We start from the raw sequence: 19,160 nt of genomic DNA, 5'->3' as shown, positions 1-19,160 counted from the left end.
CTATAGTTGTCCGAAGGCAGCTGCAAGTTTTGGGAAATCTGAAGCAGAAGCAGCTTGTAAGTGTTGTTGTTGTTTTTGCTGCTGGTTGTTCCGATGATGCCATGAAGTCGCAGTCGAGGACGCGTCTTTGGTATTGAGTAAGTGGGGTTCTGATTTTATTTCAGTACTGTACAATAGCTGAGCCGTTTGGTTTTGCAGTGTGGACGCAATTAGGAACGGGGAGTGCAGAAATTCGGACCATTTGATATCGATATCAGGTTCGGTTGAAATGTGATTATTATTATTATTGACTACTTGCCCTTCCTTATCTGCTGTGCTGCAATCCACCAATCCCCAAGAGAAGACGTTGTTGTTCTCAAACAAGAACGTTCCACTGCTGCTACTCTGCAATTCAATACTGCTGCTGCTGCTACTGTTACTATTATTGTTGCAACTGTCGGCTCCCCAGTACTGGACTCCGTTGATGCTGAAACTTCCTGCCGAAATGTTATCAGAGGGAAAAGTACTGACGGTGGGCCTGATCAAACCCATTGACATTGAGGTAGGGAGAAGAAGTGAGCTTGTCGATGATGAAAGAAGGCTGGAAATTGTACAGGAATTGAATTCGGGACTGATGTCGAAAGCCTTGCCGCAGTTGTGGTGGTTGAACCAGGGAGACTGGGTTGGAATTTGATTTACGGAGATCTCTGCTTCATTGGACCCATAATTATTCAATTGCTGAAGGGGAAAATATCTAACAGGGTCTGAGGGCCTGCAACCGCTGCTGCTGCTGCTGGTAGTGGTGGAGCTGTCGTGGGAGGCGACGAACCTCTCCAGGAAGAACTCCTTGGTGTTGGTGGTGGCGGACGTTGGTGTTAGCGAATCACCACTGTTGATCTTGAAACTCAAACAACCTTCGAGTGGGTACTTATCCTCAGCCATTGAAGGCGGCTCCGGCTCCGGTGCTTCAGCTGCCAAACTGGGCTTCAAATTCTCTATGTTGAGGAGGTGCAGTTCGTTGGAATTTCCCCAGGATTTGTGATTGTTGCTGTCGGCGGCGGCGACAGTGGTGGTGGGTGCTTTTTCTTTTGCATTCTCGACCTGAGAGAGTGGTTTGTGGGTGTTTGGGTCAATGCCTTTCTGTCGGAGCTTCTTCTTAATGCACGAGTTCCACAGATTTTTAATTTCGTTATCAGTTCTTCCCGGTAACTGTGCTGCAATCTGTGACCACCTGATGCAAAGTTTCGCAGCAGTAAAGGCTCAAAAATTCAAAATAGAGATTTTTTATGGTTGAGTTGAGAGATACCTCGAGAAAAGTCAAAAAAGCAGCGCAGGAAGATTATCTCTAGCTATTTCGGTTGTTACCTCTCTCTTCTCACCTCTCAGAAGAAGGGGTGGGGGGGGGTTTCTTTGAGTGGGAGGGGAGGGGAGGGGAGAGAGAGATTAATTTACCTGTTGCCAAGAACTTCATGGAGTTCAATTATAAGGTTTTCCTCCTGCTGTGAGAATGTGCCTCGCTTCAAATCAGGCCTTAGGTAGTTTATCCACCTCAATCGGCAGCTCTTCCCACACCTATGCAAACCTGTAAAAAAAAAAGTAAATTAATTTTTTAGGAGGAGCTGAGCTGACTGCCTGCCTGCTTATTTAAGGGAGGATTTTGGAATACCAACATTATCCCCAGAAGAGAAAATGATAGCAGACTTTTGAAATCCTCCTGAGTTACAATGCAATCAATCTGCTGCGCCATTATACAACAGCAGATCGATGGATCGATCACAGCACCATAAGGTAAAGGTAAAGATAAAGGTAAAGGTAAAGAAAAGGAGCAAAACCGGCCTAACCTGCTTGTTTAGGGACAGAGCTCCAACACCCATGTCCATATCTGGTAATATGTCTCAAAAGCTTCTCATCTTCCTCTGGAGACCACAGACCTTTCCTCAACTTTTGTTTGTAACAGCAAGGGTGCCTGCCCATCTGAATTCTGGGAGAGGGAGAGAGATAGAGAGAGAGAGAAGAAACCCACGTACCTGCAATGCTGGAAATGCTGGCGGCGAAACTTGAAAGTTCGTTTTCAAAATTTATTGAGATATATATATATAGGTTTTGTGTACTGGTGGAACGGTAACGCAGGCCAAGGAATTTGTCAGCGCGCAGCCAATTAAAACAAGTGAACAACAACAACAACAACAAATCAAAAGGTTTCCAAGTTCTTAGAATGAGAATTGGATTGTTGGATATACTTTGGAGTTTGGAAGTTGGGGAGGGGGAGGGGGAGGGGGAGGGGGGGTGACCGTCGAAGAGTTTTGAGGAGAAAAAAAGATGGATACCACTCGTACCCGGTAACGGAGAGGCTGAGAAAATTAAATGGGAGCTGAGATAGGGAAAATCGAATTATTAATAGAAGGGAGAACCTCTTTTTTTCTCCTTTTCTCTTTCTCTCTCTCTCTCTCTCTCTTAGCTTTTCTTTAGTTAATAATCTAAGTTGCAGTTGTCTTATCAAGGCCTCAGAATTAATGTCTCTTTCAGAAATGGTGGGGGCACTTCAACTGATATTTTAAAGGCATGTCCAGGGTCTTGGAGGACTTTTCAATTTTCATATATATATATATGAGAGAATGTTTTTCTATGCTGCAGTGCAGATTGTGTACAGGCATATGGACAGTCTGTATAAGGGGCAGGATGGTCATTATATCCACTTCCATATATATATATATATATTGGATAGGATTGGGATGAAAACTTAAAACTAGACAGAATTTAAATTAGGAGAGAAAATAAACACTTTGAACCCATGCCTAAAACCCAAGTTTAGTACTCAGTAAAGATGATAGTGTAGTGTTGTTACTCGTTACAAAGGTGATAAGAGTTAAGAAAAGTCCACAGGGGGAGGGTGGAGTTGGGGTGGGGGAAGAAAGAGGCAGCTATATGAGAGAATTTTACAGAAAAGGGTCTCTGAGATGACTTTGTATTTGGGGATGAAGTAGAATAGCAAATACGAATAAAAAAACCACAGGGGGGGAGGGAGAGGAGAGGGACTAGGGGGGAATTGGAAATGGAAATTAAAAAAAAAAGGGGGAAATGGATTTGTGGATAAGAAATACCCTCCATGCCTTATTAGTTATGGTTTACCGTTACTAGTATACTGCACTCACGGAAAGGCAACGGAAACTTTATATCCATTCTCTTGTTTTATGGGCAGAAACATCTCTCTCTCTCTCTCTCATGGTCATAGCCGATAGGGCTCGATAGCTGCTAATTTTTGGCGTCAGAATCCTTCAAACCAAAGAAAACAGGACCCCTCTCTCTCTCTCTCTCTCTCTCTCTCTCCTCTCTAACCTTTTAGCTTTTGGGGTAAAATTTTCAAAACATGATCGCTTTGAAAAGTTTCATCATTACGTGGAAAGAACAAAATAGTTTGGATTACCTCTCAGAATTCAGAAATCAGAATTCAGAATACAGCGTGGGTATCTTCCCTCTTTTCCTCCTTGGACTTGGATGAAAGCTACATTTCATTTTCTCCCAGAAAAAAAAAAAAAAAAAAGGATAACATTTCATGCTACAAGTTAACCCCATTTCTACATGTTTTCCATTTTGAATAAGAATCCCAATTGGCCTTGTGTTTTTTTCCCCTATATTATTATTATTATTATTATTTTTGGTTGTTTCATCAAAGAACAAGATAAAGTATGGAACACGATTACCCACTATGATAATAATGCTAACAAATACATTTAATCACATAATTACATACGATGATGCCGCCACGAGAGTAACTATGCAGCCTGGTTATCGATCTTTGCTTTAAAAAGTTGGACTTATGTGTATCCATCAAATCCGGTTCAGTCCGGTTCAATCCGATTTTTCTTTGTATTGAACTTTTATATATTTTAGTTTAATATTATCACATGCGATATAAACTTTTTGAGCATTATGTGTCCATAAGTTTTACTTAAAATGGTAGTCACAACTAGGGTTTGGGCTGGGCACCCTTATCATATGGTCGTCGCATTGGGTATGCCTAGACATGTGATGTCAGGGTACGAATACGAGTACTCACATGTTTGATGTGTGTATTGGCAAAGAATTTACTTTGTCGATTCCCTCATGTATTACTACTAGATGTAGGAAGGGATAGACATATGTCACAGACACCCTTTGCCTAAGGGAACCCTGTCGCTGCAAAGTGTGATCGCATTCTTTGGTTCATCAATGACTGAGACTCAAGCGAGTCAAAGCCGGTGTTCTGGGAGTGCGTGAACACTTTGTGAGTGAAGGAGTTACTCAACATGGTCACCACTGCCTGATTGGGGAACACCAAAATTGAGACTGTCTGTGTATGGTCGGATCGGAATCTGGATACACTGTCATTTTGAAAATGATTTTGCAAAAATCTATTTTACATAAAATAATAGATTATGATTATTTGTACAAAGTGTTTTATCGAGTTTTGCGGGACCCGATCAAATGCACAAACGCTCTTATATGGACATGTAGTATGGATTGGGGTTTGACAGTACATGTGTACATGCCCTAGATTCCATAATGATGGTGTTAATTAGTGGGGGGGTTGTGTATGATAATTTGTTATCATATAGGGTGCTATTTGGAATTTGCTGAATTAATTGGTTCTTTATTTAATTAATGGATATGGTACTAATTATAATTATCCATAAATATTAAATAAAATAACTAATTAATACTTTCTCTATTAGATTCTGCTTCTTCACATTTTTGAAACACTTTGAGTTTACACAGAACTGCCAAACAAAGAGAGAGAGAGAGAGAGAGAGAGTCAGACTCTCACAGGGATTAAAGTAATTCATCCAGGGTTTTAATTAAAACCCTGATATTATAAATAGGACCAAAAACGCGGAGGGGGGGCAGTGCTCCACATTTTAGCCTGACCCCCTCTCTCCTGCGTTTTGCTCTCTCTCTCTCTCCCTCTTGTGATCTCTCTCCTTCTTCTTCTAGTTTCTCTCTACTGCAATTGAGAGTTAGGGTTTGAGAAACCCTAGATCTGTGCTGAAGAATTTGAGAGCATCAGGGATTGGCTTGAAGAACCTTGGTAGCACCATTGCAGATTCTGATCTGTTTACTTGGAGCGCTCATTGGAGGAAGAACCATTGTCTATTGGAGGAGCAACACTTGAAGCTCACCAGGTTAGCAATTCTTTTGATTACTCTTGTTATTAATTATTAAATATTCATGGGATGCGAAATAGACCCGAATCGATTTATTTCCGCTGCGCACTCGGGTATGGGATAGATCCCTCTTGCCATGTGATGGATTAGAGATGATTTTCTCCATCCCTTTTGGGTTCCATAATTGCATGGGATGCATGAGGGAAGGGAAAACCCTAACAGGGATGCACTTGGGTTCTCATGGGCAAGCATGGAAAACCCTAAAATTAGAATGGGGCGCCCATGGGACACCATGGGCTAACCCAGGGTGTGTAATACCCTAATTGGTTTATAATTGGTTTCCCTAGGGAGCCATGGTTTTACCCTTGAACCGTAGTTTGACTTACATAAAAAACTTGGAATCAGGATTCGGATTAGTCCCGGCCAAATTGGTTTGGAGCGGCTTTAGAATCAATATATTCCAAGCATCTCGGATTAATATTTCATATTGAACTGACCCCGACCCGGATTGTGATGTTGTTCTCTATCTTGGAAGAAAAGCCTACTTTAGGTAAACTTATTGGTGAGCATGTAGTGGTGTTTTGCTTCTCATGTTGCGGTTGTTTGGGAGATATGGAAGATGAGAAATTCTACATAATTCAGAACATCCACCTAGGGGTGTCAAACAGTAGGGTTGAATCGGGTTCTGTCTCAAATTAGTGAATTAAAACCAAACCGTTAAGAAATTTCGGTTTTCGGTCAATTTCGATTCAGTTTGATGTGGTTTCAGTTTTTCAATATCAGTTTAGATCGATTTGTTTTCGGATTTGAACCACAATGAAATCTTACATTCATAATTTGTAGTGTGGAAAGATTCGTTAAAAACACTTTAATTCACTTTCCCCAAGTTAAAACAAGTAAACAACCATGAATAAGATACGTTCATGTAGTAATCCCAACAGAGAAGAATAAATTGTAAGGAGAAGAATGGAATGAAGATAAGTAATATTTAAATCAATGGATAAATAGAGTTTGTAGCGAAATCATTGTTACAAGTCATATAATTATTTATCATTAATTGTAGGGAAATATAATTAATATTGAAATCAATGAATAGTTACTAAGCAGATAACTAATATTGAAGTCACAAAATGAACCCTCGTTACAAATTAATTTCCATGTTTTCATAACCATACTCATTGATTTGTAACAATTCCCTTTACAACTAGAAATTTGCTCAGTAATATTGAAATGGATAATCAATTCACCTATTCACAACCTTATACTAAATGATTTTTTTATTAGTTTCATTCGATTTGGTTTTTGGTTTGTTATCGGTCGATCCGGTACAGTTCGATTTTCAACCGATCCCGTCATACCCTAGTCCAAAACCAATCCAATAAGGATTGGTTCGATTCAATCAAGGTTTTTTCAATTGGTCTTAACGGTTTGGGCTAGATTTTGACACCCTTACATCCACAACCCCCCTCCCCCTTTCAGATCTTGAATTTCCAGTATTAATAGGAATGCAAAAAAAAATCCTCTCTCTTATCTCGGGTTCTTCTACTCTTTATAGCCATGTGATGCCTCATCCTTCTCCCTCTATGAACCCCCTCCCCTGAGACTACCATGGTGTTCTCTGATGCTGCAATGTCTTCTAGACCAAAAGCCTTGGGGATAGGCTAGTCTTGGGAGTTATGTGTAATACCTATTGACCATGTGCCTTTTCCTCCTCTACTATTGTGGGTGAGGCATTGGCTCTTTAATTGCCATTGAAGATTTATTAATGCCCTTCATACTAGTTTACGTCAAAGCCTCCAGCCCCTACGCCGCAAGTGGAGATTTCTACATTTGTTGAGGATATTAAACTCCTACACTCTAGATTGATTGATATTTTTTGTTTTTTTTGCAGCTTCTGTCGCATATACAGGACGGAAAATATATTAACTCATTCAATTTCTAAATAGGCGGTTGGTTACCATCATGGTTATTTGGATTTCCTCGTTCCCTGAGGAGTTGTTACATCGTGTAAAACAGTTTCCCTATGCGGGGCTTAATAAATTTGGGCCCCCTAAGGAGCCTTTGCACTCATAAAATAAAGAGTAAATTACATGTCACCCCCTAATTTTCAATCGAAACTCAGATCATCCTCTGATTTTTGAAAAAACTCAAATCACCCCTTATACAGTAACGGTGTTTAGTCTGCTGTTAGTTATTGGTGTGAAAGGACTATTTTATCTTTGTACTAAAACATTAGAATTAAATTTATATGACTACTTTTCCTTCATCTTCAATATTGATTAAGAGTAGTTTAGGGATTTAAATTTATTTGACTGGGTGACATCATCACTTAATAGCATAAAACTAACGGTAGGGACTAATTTGTCATATTGGGGTCTAAACCAAAGGGTGATTTGAGTTTTTTCAAAAACTAGGGGGTGATCTGAGTCTCGTTTGAAAACCAAGGGGTAACGTGTAATTTACCCTAAAATAAATAAATAAAATTAGTTGGGATACGGCGATCATTTCCTGCCTTACTATGTCTATGCAGTATAGTCCTCTCGGGCAACTCGGTAGTAGTGGATCAGGATCCTAATGTAGTAATAAGTGTGGCCAGTACGTGGATCCCTTGTGGGTCCCTATGATGTGGGACCTAGCATAAGAAAAATACATTAAGCGTGGGGCATCAAATTTCTGGTGAGGTTAGCAATTTTAGGAAGTTGGTATCATAGTGAGCCATAAGATTGAAATCGTACGTAGCAGTAAGAATGGACAAATTAACGATCTACCCAAGTTGCTCCAAACGACAATCTTCTGGTTATACCTCTTTAATAATTAATAAATAGATAAATTACATGACACCCCTTGAAAATTGAGCTATGCTCGACTCATATATCCCCTCTTATTTGAAAATACACATCCATCTCGTTCTATTAGAGGACTATAGTACAACTTAGTAAAAGGGACACAAACAAATTAATGAACGTGCATTTACATGCATAGTTCAAGTGCCAACACTTGTCCCGGCCACTTACTGCTATTTAAAACATGAAGATCGAGAAATATTTTGAGAAACAAAAGTCACATTTGTGAGTGTGGGTGATCTCATCAACTCTTGATGACTGATCATGAGCTAGCTAAGGATCGAGCTTATTAATTGAACAGTAGACGTGACTTTCTTTCTTTAGTATGAGGATCAGTCTCAATTAAAATTAGTGATAAATTAACCATTTATTACTAGAGAAATATATATATATATATATGGTGCAAGGGTCAGAAACTAACCAGTATTGAGTTACTGTGGCATGCATATGTTAAATATTTGTCTAAATTACTGTTGTTCTTTTAATTAATTAGGCTCGTTTGATTTAAAGATTTCAGATTTGAGAGCGAGAGAGAGAGAGAGAGATTTGCGACTTGGCCTAAAAAAAGGCCAAGAACCTAGATGGCCCCAGCCAGATTCAACTCCTGCTAGAGCATCCATGCGCCCATCGTATTAGTTAAGTACTCTAACCATCAGTATGGCGGTGGTAGTAATAGAAGGAGTAGTGGTGGTGGTTGCGTTTTAGGGTCAATCACCGACAAGGCTCCTTGAGTAAATATGGATTTTGTGTCAGATCTGTTGTCTGGTTGTGTAGCATTTGCAACAGCATGGGTCAATGACATTGTATGTAGGGATATCAACATAGATTCTATTTTTTTATTTCATGGAAGGCAGGGTGGTATTTTCTCGCGCTCATATGTCTGGGCACAGGAGTATGCGATTAGGTAGTGTTCTTTATATATATATATATATGAACATTAATCCAATATTCCAATACCTTTTTGGCATTACATATCCATCTTTCATTGAAATTTTTAAGTTAAATATAAAGTGAGTGATCTGAGAGACCGTTGCCCGGTCATGTGTTTCCTGTGCCTAGACACAAGAGTGTGCAAAATTATCACCTTCGGCTACACACTCTCATTGGCCTTGCGTTGATGCAGGGGCTACGTAAATAAGCAGTGATCTCTTGCAATATGTATGTGTGTGGCACCTATGCCCTGACACATGGGAGCGAGATGACCACCCAGTCCCCCATGAAATGGAATATGATCACCCCGATTGATGCTTCTGCGCGCACTCCCATTGGTCCCGTACGTGCACATGTAGGAGTCACACTCCCCCACAAGAAACACTTATGCTCAGACACAGGATTGAGCAAAATGACGTCCAGCCCCCATTAAAGGCAAAAATCCCACCCCTGTTGAAGAATCTGCATGCACTCTTTGGCCCCCGCTGGCGCAAGGGCTACGCTCTCGGACGGAGAATATTATAGGTGTATTTTAAAACTTGACACCTTATTATAAGTGCCCCTTGTTTTATTCTCAAAAAATATATAAGATAAGGGTATAAAAGTATTTTCAAAAATAAGTTGAAAGTACTATTGTCATGCATATTTTTCGAATACACATATGAAAGACACAATTACCCTTATTGAAAAAAATTGTGTGTAATGCCAAAAGGGTAAAAAAAAATAATATTACAAATTATTTGACACCTTGCAGGATGTAAATAAGAAAATCCTATATATATCCATAGTATATTTTCCCAATGGAAATACCAATGATGATGCTTTATCATCATAATTATAAATTGAAGGGATTAGGCGGGGATACCCCCTCTCTCTGGCTATCTTTGTCACATACTCCCAAGCTCTTACTAGTCTATTGTGCCAAGCAGAAGGTGGAGGTCTTATTCACAGCATCCAGGTCAGTGACCACTTCCAACCCATTTCACTTGAACCCTCCCTGTGAAATGATCAGACCCCCTCTGTTTTTGTTGGGCTGAACCACTGTTAGCAAAACGCGTTTAAAACATGTTTTCGTTTTCTATCATTTTAAACACGTTTTGTCGTATGTTTTTCAAACATACAGTAAAAAAGGGCAATTGGCAAGCATTCCCATTTTAAACACATTTAAAACACATTTTCTTTTTTTCTTTTTTTTTTTTTGGGGGGGGTTTTTTAGACCTTGGCCTTAACTAACCATATCTTTCTCTCTCCCGAACACTAATCGGCCTGATTCTTTCACCGACGTAAAAATGACTCGAATGGCTATATTTTTCATGATATCACCTTGAACTCAAAGCCAATACACGGATACCGAAAATAGAAGCATGCGTTTCAAATAAAAATTCCTCAATTTATACGAGAATAGTGCCATTTTTTTTTTAATTCCGTTTTTTTAAATATAAACGTTTAAAACTCATACCGTCCGTTTTCCGTTTTTTACCGTTCTCTATTTTTTTGACCATTTTATTTGACCGTCGGTTTGAACTTTTTTACCATTTGAAACCCATACTGTAAGACTCCGTTATTTTACTGTTCCCATTTTTGCTAACTATGGACTGAACCCTCTAGCTCCTGCCACCGCTGGAGGAGAGCCAGATCCACTCACCACCATCTCCCTGATAAACCCTCCCATGATTAAACCTAATTAGTGTTTTAGGAATTATATTCCCCGGTACCTCTCCCTCCCTGGAGATTCTCCATATATCATCAGCAGCAGCAGCAGCTCATCCAACAACAACAACATTCATACCATCGATTCACCGAATGACACAAGTTGGAATTGAAGAACTTGACACTCTACTTACTCGGATTCGATCTATAGCCATGAAAGAATATGGACTTGTATATATATGTAATGATAAAAGAAAATGCTTCCACATGCACTGGCTTTGTCGCCTTGCATGGTTTGAAAATAATAAGGGCATAACGTATATTATTATTATTATTATTATTATTAAGAAGGTTTTTGACGGTCATAATGATGGATATATGGGGACAATTCGAAACTCATCCAGTGTGTTAATATATGGGAGTCATAATGATGGAGTTGTTAATTAGATGTTTAATTAATTGGGGCAAATTAATTTCTAAGGATAGATGTATATGATGGATGATCTGGAAGGAGTTTCATGGATCATCGGCACTAAGCTTTAATTTTAGCTGCCTCAATTAATTAATTAATTAATTAATTGGTGTAGCTCTGTTGTTGTCCGTTGAGAGACTACTAATTTCTCTTCAATATTAAAATGTTATAAAAAATAGAAAAGGAAAGAATGGGATGGGGTGGGGTGTATATACAATATACGGATGGTTTGAGTAGAAAGAGATGTATGCATGCATGCATGATAGCGGTTGGACAATGCATGGTGATGTTGACTGGGGGGGGGGGAGGGAATTGTTATAAACAGTAAATCGAGTGTCGGCAAAACCCACTCCTAACTAACTTCTAAGTTGTAATAATAAACATAAATCCAAGGGAATGATGGGGATAAACATTATTAATAATTAATCCAACTTAAAGAAGTGAAGTGAAGCGAAGCGAAGCATACATATATAGAGTTTGTTAACATGCTATTGCTGCTAATTCAATAGATTTTCACAATATTTAATTTGGGTACAACTAACTACTCATCTTTAAAAACAAACCATTGATCGAGGAGAGAGTACTCACGTATCCATAAGTCTTCACATTGGCCTAACAATCAAGATCTGCTTCCTCATCTCCTTAAAATCTTTAGTCTTTAAGAATGAGTTCGTTGTACCCAAATCCCTAACAATAAGTTAGGGACGCCATTCCATTCAATGGGGGTGGGGGTGGGGGTGGGGGTGGAACGAAATTTTGCTGTCACACCTTTAGTAGGAATGTTCTTGCTATAAGGCCAGCAGCCAAGAAAATAGAACCTTAAAGGATAATTTAGAAAATACCATAATCTAAGAGGGTATTTATGAATCCAAAGAAAAAGTACGTTAACTATTGTATTTCCTTGGTTGCCAGCATTGTAGCTGGAACATTACTGCTATAAGTGTAGCAACAAAATTCTTTCCGTGGGGGTGGGGTCTCTCAATTGACGATGGAGAAGGACGCCATGGAGTGTCTCGTCGGTGGGTTGTGAATTGTGACAAAATTGTTGGGATACATGCAATTAGCTAGGATGGAGGACAGTTGACACAATAAGTTGACAAATGGCACATCGCTGTCCACATATTACCATTAGTTTTATTAATACTTCTTAATTACCGCGTACCCACCAACCCACGTGTGGTACGACAATTCGTCCAGCATCCATTCAGATTCCATCCCATTTACCTACCTGCTACTGGGGGTACTGGGTAAGAAACAAACGTACAACAGTGTTTAGCTTGTGAGATTTCCATTCATAAAGAAACCTAACAAGTGTTAATTAGCGAGTGGATACCATTTACTTACTATTTACCATGTCCCAACCATCACACTACCAAATTGATAACGTACATACTCACTCTATTATTATTCTCTCTTAATTTTCTTTTGTTTATTTTCTTCTTATTCTCAAAGAAATCAAACTCTTCATGTCCTAACTTTTCTAAGATTGAGTTTTCCTTCACCTCGAGGATAAATGGAAAAGCTCTTATAATAAAAGAGTTAGAGATTACGAGATAATAATAGTGATAAAATTTTCTTCACCCATGATAGCATAAATTTTTTTCCCGTAGATATATATATATATATATGTCTTGTCTTCCAATTGCAAAGGAACTGAAAGCTATAATAATGAGCCACTATCTAGTTCCCCCCAATTAGGTAGTTTAGATGGAATTGAATATACGTATCTTTGTCTTGGTTAAAAGAGTAAAAACAAACCCGGCCTAGTTTTGCAAAATAAAAGTGGAACAAGATTAATGGGACTTTCTCAGTGTTGGGTGTTGTTGAGATCTGTGTGACATAAATTCAAACCCAGGGAGAGAAAGAGATAAGGAAGGATCTATCGTATCTAATCTAATTAATCAAATGGTTGTTTGAAATCTGCGGCGGGCTCGGGCACCATCCTTAATTGGGTCCTTGACTCTTCAATTCTCTTCCTCTTTGTCCTTGTCATGGTCGTAATCATCATCATTATCTTTTTTCTTTGTTTTTTTATCTAATTAGAAGATTTTAAACGGACCATGTATTTGCATGATCTAATCCCTGATGATGATGATGATGATGATGATATATTATAGTATTATACCACCATGATAACACACCTTTGACCCCAAACATCACAACTAATTGACAAGAAAAAGTGGAATTTTTATCATCTGCGGTTCTTTTGTTCGGTACGGTTCCCTAGTGCTTCTAATAAAAAGGGGTGGATTCCATTCGGGCAGTGTGTTCGATCAGGGGGTGGAATGGTCATTTCAGCCCCCCTATGAGAGGAACCACACAATCGTACCAGTCAACAAACCTCAGAGTAAGGATGTTAAAACCTAGTCCGAACCGTTAAGACCAATCGAAATCGATCGAAAAAACCCGAGATTGAACCGAATCGATCCTTATTTGATCAATTTTGGGCTGGGGTATGATGGGAACGGTTGAAAATCGGACTGCACCGGACAGACTGATAACAAATCAAAAACTGAACCGAATGAAACCGATAAGAAAATAATGAATATAAAGTTATGAATCATTGAATTGATTTCAATATTAGTGAGCAAATTTATGGTTGTAAGATAAATTGTTACAAATCAATGAGTATGAGGTTATGAAAATATGAAAATTGATTTGTAACAATGTTTGTTCCATTGATCTCTTTCTTAAGTGTGGGGCTAATGAAATATTTTATGTAGTTGAAAAGAGAAAGAGAAGAAAATAGGCACAAATCAAACCCAATTTGTTTAAAAAAACCCGGTATCAAATCGAATCCAAATCGATATCAACCCGTTATCATAAATCGAAATCGACACGAAATCAAACCGCATCGAAACTGAAACCAAGCCGAAATCGAAAAGTTCTTGTTGAATTGGTCTCAATTTCTTTAAAAATCATACCGAAACCAAAAAACCTGAATCAAAATCGGACCGAACCAACCCATTGACACCCCTACCTCAGAGGATAAAGGTCCGAAAAAGTGTGATTAATTATCACTCGAAATAATAGGATTAGACTTAGAAGTCCTCATTAGATACCCCCCTTTGGACGGGACAAACCCCTCTTTCAATGTCAACTTCAAATTCAACCCTTTTTACAGATGAGAATAAGTGGGATCAATGTGGGAGTGCATGAATTAAGCTGCTGCTTGCTTGCTTGCTTGATGTTCCACCAGCTTTCCATCCTCGAAAGCAAGGAAAAGTTAAAAAATAATAATAAAGAAAAGCGTCGCTGTAATATCACAAGGATTATTATTATAAATGTGATCACCAGACAAAGCACGTTCCAAATCCCAAGTACCACGAAGATGTTGTTTTAATAAGGTCCCATGGGATGGGATGGAATGGAATGGAATTAAGAAAATAAAAGACATTATTTATTAATATAACCCACAACACCTTCATAGCTAGCTAGCTAGCTAGGCGCATTAGCATTTACTGATAGCATTACCACATGGATATCTCATAAGTACTGTCTCGATCTCTTAAACCATAATCTTTATAATTAAGCTTTTTTATTCATTTCTTTTTTTTATTTTTCCTAATTAGTCTTTCTTTGTCCATCTTAATCGTAAAACCCCTCCCCACCTTGGTTTTGGACACCCTGGTTGAAAATTGTTGATTCATAATTGTAGTCATGAAGTGATGTAAGAATCATGGAACTACAGAATAGTCCAACATCATTTGAGGATGTGTTATAGAATACGCATATATGTTATGACTTCTTTACTTGACTTGGTGCATTTTAAATCGTACGTGCAGGCCTTGATCCAAAGTAAAATCGGGTTTGTGATACTTCAGTGACATCCATCATCTTGAATCCTTTGCAAGTTGGGTCCAAAACATAACAAATGCTTTTATATTTATATAAAAAAAAAAACAAAAAAAAAAAAAAAAAAAAAAAAAGGGTGAAAGAGGGAATCAAAAAGCTTTTGATTCGTGTAAAGTTAAGAAGAAAGCAAAGGCCCCCCCCTAAAGTGTTAATGGAAATTGACTTTAACCAGAAGGAATAACAGGTTCACAGGGACGGGTTTTAGCCCCCTTTAAAGTTTAAACCCATCGATCGATTACCCAGTTTTGTCTGATTGAAATGTTTGCTTTGTGTCCCCCTAAGACACTCTCTCTCTCTCTCTAATTTGCTTAATTGGTAGTGGGAAATGATAGTCGCCTTTGATCACAGTTCACAGATTACATCATTGACTCCAATTAGGGGGAGGAGGGAGGGAGGACTTAATTTGTCCCCTTTATTTTTATGTTTCTTAGAGATTTCAATCAAATTCTCTCTTTTAAGTCTTCTCTGCGAATGATTCTTTCACATTTCGTGTCCATCTCCCATTAGCTCACCCTCAATAGATATTAATTAATTTAATGCGAAAGCCATTCCAGAATTAATGTTTCTGTCTAATCAATACGCAATCCCCCAAAGCACAAAACAGGAAACTGGCGAAATTCCTAATAACCCCTCCCCTCCCCTCCCCTCGCAGTGGAACTGTGCACAGGAAGGAATTTAGCTCGTCTTTAGGGAGCTCTGCACGCCCAGATGCTGTTAGCCGTTGGGCTGTGCCACACACATCTCTAGGCATGAGCCAAGATTTATGCGGCACAGCTCAGCCGCTGGATGCCCCTTGACAGCACCCTAGGCGCTGGGCTCCCTGGAGACGATCCTGATCCCACCTGTATTTGTATTCCATGCATGATTTCCAATTTCCCATCCCATCCTATGGGCTGACCGGCATAACATAGGAGACATTTAATTTCTTCCTTTATTTATTTTAATCACTTTAATAATTCCATTCCTTTATTAATATCTCAACCACCTTTCTCACTCTTTAGAGTAGAGACCGTCTTTGATGCAAGCACCCCTAAGTCTTTTTTGCTTTTTTTGTTTGTTTTGGGGGTTACACAATCTGCTTAATTTGCTGTACAGTTAGCTCTCTCTCTCTCTCTCTCTCTCTCTATGGTATAGATGATGGAACAGAAATCTATCTGGCTATATTGTATGTGTACGTTAATTGTTTACAAAAGATTGGAAACCCTAACCGGATGAAATGGTTACGACCTGAGTACTGTTAACGACCCCAAGAGCCAAGAGCTACAAAAAGAACACAACAATGGAAGATTTTGATTTTTGAATCCCATCACAATTCTATATTGGGGCGGGTCCTCACCATTTTTGGGTTCCACCGTTTCATGTCAAAAAGTTCGATGAACGTAGGTCGATGGCATCTAAGAGTCCAAACTCACATCCCAATTCTGTTTCCATTTAACTAGGGATGTAAACGGATTGGATTTGGCTTGGATAGTGCTATAAACGCATCCGCATCCGATTAATTTTTAGATGAATTCGAATAGTACTAAATGAATACAGATGGATACAGATCAGATATTTTATCTCTTTATATGTAAATATAATTTTTCGGATAGCTATTACCTATCCATATCCATATCTATATTCATATTCATATCTGTTTAGTTTTTAAATGGATTTGAATACTATTAAATGGATATCGACACGAATATCGAAATAAATTTTGACTATTGATTTATACCTTTTCATTTAACTCTCCACAAAAGAAATAATTTGCTGGGACCCAGGACTACTAGGGTAACAGATAGATTGATTGCCATCAATCAAACTTTTGCTTTGTATTTGACCCTTTTTTATTATTATTATTATTAGCTGCTTTTTTTCTTTTTACTAAAAAAATTAAGAAATATACAAAGAATTTATCCCAATAGAGAACGGATATGCTCAGATATTTGATGTACGTGCCACCCTGTAGATGGAGCTCTTCTACGTTCTCCTCTTAATACAATGAATTGTACTCTTATTAGATTAATCCAAGTACATCTCAACATTTTTGTATCCCTTTTTAATTGGGTTTCACTATTGAAGAAGAAGGGATAAAAATCCTTTGTAGTACAGCCGGGTGTGCGGTGCATATCCTATGGCATAGTAGAGACCATGTGTGCCATGTAGCCTCTGCTATGCTGCAAGATATGCACCACACCCGACGATAATGCAGAGGATCCTGGTCCTCTTGTACCTTCACTCTCTAAACAACTAACAAATTTTTTATTGTTCAGCACCTCCCACCAAAGCTAAAATAGGCTTTATATATATGCATGGTATGATTTTTAATTTGTAGTTTTGTTCATGTAATGCTGAAATTTAATTTTCACATCATTCATACATATATATAGTTGGAATTAATATATAATTTGGGAAGTCTGAACTGCTTTATCTTGAAATAGTCTATGATTTCATTCAGCCTAGATAGATAGATGATCACTTGAATCAATCACTAAGGTGTCACCTTGGAGATGAGTATCAGTCATCCATCCCCCTAAAATGGTTTTCCAAATCTCTTCGGAAAAGTTGCATCGATCGGAAGAACAAATGATCTGGAGTTCAGAGGCAGCCCCAATTACTTGATATACATATATAATCCCGAGTATGTTACATATAATTGTTGATCTGTATTGGAGAAGAACACCTTAAACTTGGCCGGATTTAATGTAGCCCTGCCGGCCACCGTGTACAATTTTTTAAATATTTTCATGATGTTGATTACAATATCAATGTTGTTATTGGTGAAGCTTGATTTCGGTCCAGAAAGTGGTTCGGAAGATCTTTGGAGGTGCCTTGAAATGATTTCAGATGGCCTAAAAAGCGGATACATCACCGTTGGAGGTTGCGTGTTGTGTTGGGCTCGTTGAGACCTTTGAAATGATATATTTCGACATATGTTATGTTTTGGTCCGATCCTGTCCGATTTGACAATTTTTTTGGGTCCAGGGGCATTTCTGTACTTTCTGAATTAGAGCTTCTCTATATAATGTTCTTCTCTCTAGGAGGGCTGTATGATGAGAGGTTTTGTTCAAAGATAATGAAATTTGTTTTGTTGCTCGATCATAGACCTAGGGGTGTAAATGAATAGCCGAAATCCGTTTTTATATCCGTGTTCGCATTTGTTTAGCACTATCCGAATCCGTCCGAAAGTTAAACGGATGCGGATACGGATAAGCTATAACTATCCGAAAAGCTATATTTACATGTAAACGGATAAAATATCCGATCCGAATCCGTCCGATAGCTAATCGGATGTGGATGCGGATATAGCACTATCCGAGCCGAATCTGATCCGTTTACAGCCTTATGTAGACGTAGCTTCCCACCTTGGGGGTGAACCACGTAAATCCTTTGTGTTGTGCGTTGTGTGTCTTCTATCTTTTTCGTTTTCTTCTGCAAATCGCCACTTCTGGACATTGTTTTCTTAACAAATGTATGCACTAAAAAAAATGAGTAATAATGGGAGAGTTGCAATATTGATGTGTTTTAATCTTCCCTTCCTTTGCCACCAAGTCCAACCTATCTAACTTGATTATGCTGTCTCAAGACCTTTGTCTTAATTCTGCTTCTTCCATTTCCCTATGCAACTGAATATACTGCTAGTTCCTTCTCCTTGTCTTGAAGATTGATATTTGTTGGGTTTAATTGCATTGCTTCTTGAACTTAGACAACAACAACAACAATTCAGCCTTATCCCAACTAAATGGGGTCGGCTACATAGATCATTTCAAAACAAAATAGGAAAAAACTGAGGTCATCACAAAAGTAGAAGAAAGTAAGGAATGAAGGGTGAAAATGAAGAATTCAGAGAATAGAAGTGTGAAATGGAAAATGAAAGTAAGAGGAAAGAAGATAGCTCAGGGAAACAAGAAAATCTCAGTTACATGGTGTCGACAATGTGGATCATTGTCGTCCAATAAGCTCTATCTGAGGTCATACTTGGCACAAGACCAAGACTAAGCATGTCATTCTTCACAACCTCTCCTATGGTCATTTTAGACCTAACCCTAGCTCTTTTAGCTCCCTCAATCGGTATCCGATCACTCTTCCTTACTAGGGCGTCCCCAAGCCTCCGTTGCACATGGTCATACCACCTCAAACGACATTTTCGGAGCTTGTTGTTAATCGGGCCAACTCCCACATTAGCTCTAATAAGTTTGTTCCTCACTTTATCCTTCCTAGTTTTGCCACACATCCATCTTAACATCCTCATCTCTATAACATATATCTTCTCTATATGATATTTTTTAATCAAGTTCAACCTTAAAT

At 38.6% G+C, this 19,160-nt stretch overlaps 1 protein-coding gene across 1 annotated transcript; it reads right to left on the bottom strand.

The window, feature by feature from the left end:
• On the bottom strand, nt 1-2,047 carry LOC122672577 (transcription factor MYB61-like). The gene is made up of 3 exons (XM_043870037.1): nt 1,821-2,047; nt 1,432-1,561; nt 1-1,210 (listed from the first exon to the last, which is right to left on the bottom strand). The coding sequence occupies exons 1-3, from the start codon at nt 1,951-1,953 to the stop codon at nt 1-3; spliced, it is 1,473 nt and encodes a 490-aa protein (XP_043725972.1). The 5' UTR covers nt 1,954-2,047.
• Between the last annotated feature and the right edge of the window lie 17,113 nt (nt 2,048-19,160).

Source organism: Telopea speciosissima, chromosome 8 (assembly GCF_018873765.1).
Source record: "Telopea speciosissima isolate NSW1024214 ecotype Mountain lineage chromosome 8, Tspe_v1, whole genome shotgun sequence".
Lineage (NCBI taxonomy): Eukaryota > Viridiplantae > Streptophyta > Magnoliopsida > Proteales > Proteaceae > Telopea > Telopea speciosissima.
Note: the sequence above shows the minus strand (reverse complement) of the source record. Positions and strands in the feature narration are given on the sequence as shown.

What these genes read in the sequence shown, in the direction of transcription:
- LOC122672577 (XM_043870037.1), bottom strand. Translation starts at nt 1,953, where the DNA reads ATGGGCAGGCACCCTTGCTGTTACAAACAAAAGTTGAGGAAAGGTCTG. An exon ending in CTCTGTCCCTAAACAAGCAG is followed by an intron (nt 1,562 to 1,820) that starts GTTAGGCCGGTT and finishes TTTTTTTTACAG; the next exon opens with GTTTGCATAGGTGTGGGAAG. An exon ending in CATGAAGTTCTTGGCAACAG is followed by an intron (nt 1,211 to 1,431) that starts GTAAATTAATCT and finishes ACTTTGCATCAG; the next exon opens with GTGGTCACAGATTGCAGCAC.